This window comes from Priapulus caudatus, unplaced genomic scaffold (assembly GCF_000485595.1).
Source record: "Priapulus caudatus unplaced genomic scaffold, Priapulus_caudatus-5.0.1 Scaffold767, whole genome shotgun sequence".
Taxonomy (NCBI): Eukaryota; Metazoa; Priapulida; class Priapulimorpha; order Priapulimorphida; family Priapulidae; genus Priapulus; species Priapulus caudatus.
This window is the reverse complement of record NW_014577828.1, coordinates 67,489-73,086: the sequence shown is the minus strand read 5'-3', so window position 1 is coordinate 73,086 and position 5,598 is coordinate 67,489. Positions and strand designations below refer to the sequence as shown.

The 5,598-nt window shown below is 44.4% G+C and overlaps 1 protein-coding gene across 1 annotated transcript in view; it reads left to right on the top strand.

The window, feature by feature from the left end:
• LOC106813400 overlaps nucleotides 1-5,598 on the top strand; it is a 10,393-nt gene that overhangs the window by 1,144 nt on the left and 3,651 nt on the right. Inside the window, exons 2-6 of the mRNA XM_014817536.1 lie at nucleotides 2,168-2,227; nucleotides 2,633-2,770; nucleotides 3,069-3,262; nucleotides 3,622-3,840; nucleotides 3,976-4,080. Of these exons, the coding sequence (XP_014673022.1) occupies nucleotides 2,168-2,227; nucleotides 2,633-2,770; nucleotides 3,069-3,262; nucleotides 3,622-3,840; nucleotides 3,976-4,080 (716 nt within the window). The remainder of the gene's footprint in view (nucleotides 1-2,167; nucleotides 2,228-2,632; nucleotides 2,771-3,068; nucleotides 3,263-3,621; nucleotides 3,841-3,975; nucleotides 4,081-5,598) is intronic.

The following is a 5,598-nucleotide window of genomic DNA, read 5'->3' as shown; positions in this document are numbered from 1 at the left end:
ACAAATACACAGTAGATAGGAGTACTCCTATCTACTGTGTATTTGTGCATGCACAATGGCGTGCGGGCTATGTGTTGCAGCGGTGTATTGAACGGTGTTGAAGTGAAGTTATTAGGTCAAATCAAACATTAAGACTATTGCTGGTACTGTAGTAGTAGGCTACTGACAAGTTGTATTTATTAACCATCATTTTATTATTGAAACGGTCCAAGTTCCTGTGCCGGAGACGCTTAAAAGCCCTACAGCCTACAGCCCCTTAGTGCAGCTACAAGTCATGGGTCGAAATTCGCTAAAAAAAACAACACTTGCGCACGTTGCAAGTTAGGTTAAACAATTACTTGCGCCAAGAAATTTTTACTTGCACTTACATCTGTTGCTCTCCAAACTGGCAGTACCCCTTCCCTTCCTCCCTGTTTTAGTTTAGGCCGTGGCTAAGCGACCAGTTCCGGATGAGGAGCCGCTAGGCTAAGCGTCCGGACATCCATCTCACACAGTGATCTTGCGACACGTACACGCATGATTGCGCAACGGGACGCTCTGCTGGTTTCCGCATGTGTGTGTGTGCGTGAGAGAGTGAGAGAGAGAGAGAGAGGGAATGTGTATGTGTGTGTGTATGCGTGAGAGAGAGAGAGAGCAAGAGGTGTGTGTATGTGTGTGTGTGAGAGAGAGAGAGAGAGAGAGCTAGAGGTGTGTGTGTGAGAGAGAGAGAGAGCTGTGCATGTGTGTGTGAAAGAGAGAGAGAGCGAGAGCGGACGGATGAAAGGATAGACGGCAGCAGTGCATATATTGTAATTTGTATATTTACGGCAATCAGCAGAGCGTCCCGTTGCGCAATCATGCGTGTACGCAAGTCGCGCGATCACTGTGTCAGTGGATGTCCGGATGCATAGCCTGGAGGCTAGGCGACCGGTTCCGGATGCATAGCCTGGAGGCTAGGCGACCGGTTCCGGACGCATAGCCACTGTATTTAGTTTATGATTTATTCTATATCTTCTGTGTCTTCCTGCTCTGATTCAGAGTCAGTGTGACTGTCATCTTGTCAAACTGACAGAAATCTAAATAAAATGGGTCTGACTTCTATTAACAAATATGTAAGTAGCTGGCATATTGTTGACTTGCGGCAGCCGCAAGTTGCTACAAAACATCGCTTGAGTTCGGTGAAAAACACTTGTGTTGCGAAATCACTATATATAGTGAATTTCGACCCCTGCAAGTGTTTTGTTTTTTTCCAAATTTGGCCGGAATTTATTAATTTTGCACTCACCACAACTTAATTGACCGGCTTATTGATGCCAAAATTGTAGTAATTTATTAGTTTACGACCCGATCGTACCCAGCAGTATTGTATGTGACACATGTCTAATCTGGAACTCTTGGCACAGGAAGAAAAGGGGAAAATGTAGCGTGTTCTTGTTTGGATTTTCGTTCATTAAAACACATGATCTCATAATTTCGTGGGATGTATCAAAATATTTCCTCTGTCCTTTTTAAATATCCCAATAGTTGACTCTTGTAATGTATGTGCACATTGGGATTAATGTCCCAATTCTAGTTTAGCACATTTGCGAAAATAAGGGCCGGGTCCCTAGGATTGAGCAGGATTAATGAAATCTTTGGCTGAGAAACCAGGATCATAGCCACTTGGGGGGTCTAGGAAGGCAGTACCGCCGCCCCCCCCAGAGAAATGTATATCTATACAATACATGGTCAATGGCAGTCACCTACCCAGAACACATGCAAATGGCTTTGCGTCCCCCCCCCAGGCAAAATGGGTTAGCTACGCTCATTGAAACAAAGTGTTTCGTGATTTCTGCATTATGTTTAGAGCTGCCACACAAAGCTGTATCAAGTTATAATACTTGTCACCACCTACTGTATCAGATGTAATCACAAGCAAAAAGGCATGGAGCATAGTGTGGAGGAAATGACATTGCCTATGTTATCTCATTACTTATATAATTGGTTTTTACTTACATGATATTTTTATAATATATAAAATATATATATATATTTATATATAAATATATATATATATATATATATATATATAAATAATATATTTATAATAAATTTTTTAATTTATTTAGTCACAAAATTTTGCAAAACGTTTACACGAAATGCCATTGGCCTCTTGTTTATTTTCGTTTTTGTTTTGTTTTCCTTTCAGAGGGTGTACAGAAGTTAAAGGAGAAGGCGAAACGACGGAAGGGAAGAGGCTTTGGTGGAGGTAAGTGTCACTAACTAGTAATTCTGTATATAGTTCACTACTAGTACTAGTAATTGTAGTTATGTATAGATTTTGCAGCACTGGCATAAGGATATCCAGATGATCTCTGGTGACATCCTGTTGCTAACATGTAGAATTTATGTTCACCAAACTTGATGCATGTAAAACCCATCACGTGCACGTGTTGTATGCTAAAACTACGCGCTAAATATCGGCACCATTTTCCCATGCACGGCGAAGTATGCGCGTGCAAATTTTTATCCCGAAGTTACGTACCGCTCCGCCTTTTTTGCTCGCTCGCGTCCAACATTTTGACAAGCAGCAAATCGGAAGGAAATCTTGTTGGTAGCCTCCTCACTACTACAACATTTACTCCCATGTACGTATACGCAACCGTGACGGAAGATTTCAACTGGACGGAGCCGTTCATCGAACTGTATGAGCAAAATCCGTGCTTGTATGATGTGAGAAGCGCTGGCTATCATAATCGGATCTTGCGAAGGAGCGTAGTCAGCAACATCGCGGAAGAATTGAACGTCACAGGTAGGCCTACTCCTAAAATGTCGTTTATATGGTACACTAGTGTTCAGTTTTTTTCAAATTGACTAAGACCAGTTGCGTACAGGCGGTACAGCGTCAAACGTGGTCTCATAGGTGGCATACGCAACTCTAGGTTATGGATTGAAATTAAATAATTGCTCAGATAATGAAATAAAATGAACACCGTGTGAGAATTTTCAGAAATAAAACTAGAATAAACTAAATCTTTCGCGGTAAATCTTACTAAAATAACGGGGTGCATCATTATTACCAGGTTATAAATTGTGTTGTTCATTTGCAGAAGACCAAATATACAAGAAAATCAAGAGCATACGAGCGCAGTATATGCGTGAAAAGCAAAAGCTACGACAAAGTGAGATAACCGGCGTGCCGTTTAGGGTGTGGCGTTTCATGGACCAGCTGGCATTCCTGGACAGTCACATGATTCCTAGAGCAAATAGATCGTCGCTGCCATTGTCGTTCGAAGACATAGAGGTTGGGCGTTAATATTTTTTACCGAGCCTGTATCCATTTAGACCAAATTAATTTTCGACAATGTGCTAAAGTGCATTCTCGTTTTCTCGAGTTCTGTTAAATATGGCTGTTAATTTGTTGTTAATTTTCTCAACTACGTTACTAAGCTATCTTTGTTGGAAACGCGATCAAACGGCAGAGCACTTCATTTAAAGTTATCGGGAACATAACTGCCATGTTAACGGCGGAACATTACACATTACGCACAATCGGTGTACGTACATTGCAAATCCAAACGCACAAAAAAAGAAAGCACGAGGCCAAAAAAAGCACGAGAAGTTCGAGAAGCGCGAGCGTAATCCGTGATCGTGACCCCGCAGGTCGACGCTCCGGCCGAGGACACCCTCGACGTCGTCGCCGACGGCAACGAGGACGAGGACGAGGAAGCTGCGGCGATCGCCGCGCTCCGCGACATCGCGGAGCGCGAGTCGCCGTCGTTCGACCACCGCGACCTAGCTCCCGCCGCCGCCGCCCCCGCGTCGTTCGACCACTACGACCGAGCTTCCGCCGCCGCCGCCCCCGCGTCGTTCACGACCACCGTCGCCCGCATCGCGCGGCCGCGGCGGCGGAGAAGCGACGCGGGGGAGGCGGCGGCGGCGCGGCATCCCCGGCGGCGGGCGGCGGAGGAGGAGGAGGACGAGGAGACTGTGTTCGGCAACCTCGTCGCGCTGCAGCTGCGATCGATCGCGAGCCTGCCGATGCGACGGCTCGCCAAGTTCCGCATTCAGGGCATCGTTTACCGCGCGCAGTCGGGCCTGCTCGCGCCGCGCCCGCACGAGGTTCCCACGGCGGCGGCGGCGGCGCAGCACCAGCAGGGGGCGCCGCCGCGGAACGCGTACGGCAGCGTGGTCGAGTTTGCGCCGGCACTGAACTCGCTGGAATCGAGCGACGAGCCGTTCGATTAGGGAGAGAGCGTCGCGACGTCCTTGCTCCGACGTCGTTTTCCGCGTCGCGTGTAAATCGTGTCGTAGAAATTGGCGGTTGGGTCGCGCGTCGGTGCGTGTTTCGTCGCGCGAGATGCCGCGTCGCGCGATCGCCGAGGTGCAGCGACGTGGCATTTACCGTGTTGTAATATAAGAACTGTCCAAGAGGGAATACCAGGATTTTATAATGTTCTCCGGTGGTAGTTTTCCATTGTGTATATAAAGCGTGTCGTTCAGTTAGCGCTATCAATATCTGTTCTCAGTTTTATTCTTGGTACGTATGTTCGGTTCTGCGTCGAATCTTTTATGTAATAACCAGAATTACTTTTAAAGTTACTCACGTGCAGCTAAGGCCAAAACAAAATATATGTGTGGTTACCGTTTCATGCCGAAAAAAAATAGGGTAGGTAGGTAGGGAAAACATTTTATTTTATTGAAACATTTTATTTACGAACCATGTTCGAAGGATGTGCGTTGTGCCTTTTGAAGCAGGAACTGTCCAATTCATTTTTTTTAAATTTTTTTTTTACTTTAAAGAAAATTGACAATAAAATGTTTAGGGTCGGTCGGGAAACGGTAACCACACCTATATTTTGTTTTGGCCTAATTCACAATTTACAATAGTGTTCATTTACTTTTCATGGAATTGTCTTAACTAAACATTTTAATCTTGCAGTTATTGAAAATTCTGAGCTTTTCCTTGTTTAACTCAATATCGCTAGACAAGTGTAATTATAGATTGACTAATATTTGTAACTATCTCGCCAGCGCTCTCTCGCCATCTCTTGCCAGCGGATAATTACGGATACGTTTGTTGATGCTCATTCGATGAACCTCTTTGTTTTTTGTTTTTTACAGTTTTTAACAAAATTGTACTTTCTCGCTTTAAGTTGTCTTTTTGTGTAATTTTCCATTTTGGCATGTATGGTAAAGATGAGGAAAATGTTCCGAGCAGGGTTGTTGTTCGCGGTCAAAGATCGGTTGGAATGAGTGAGATCTAGCATCGAGTTTGGGTCAGCCGTGTGGTTTGACTGTTATGTTGCTGCAGAGCGTGTGATATCGTCCTGCAAGAATCGAGAACACTCTTTCTAATTGTTTGTGCTGGAATGCAGTACAAATATTGAAAGTTTTTACGTGTTCTACCTGATCAGTGCAGTTAATTGTGACAATAAACGAGCTATTTTGTTACTAATAAACTAATTTTGTTACGTATATTTTGTATTTCGCTGACATTGTGGTTCATCTATCGGTGTTACATAGTATCAAGGGCGTATAAAGAAGGAGAGCGTACAACGGTGAAATGCTGAAACCATATTGCAGTATTAGTCGAATTCATAAACTTTTCCCATTTTATTTTGACGATTTTTTCGTCGC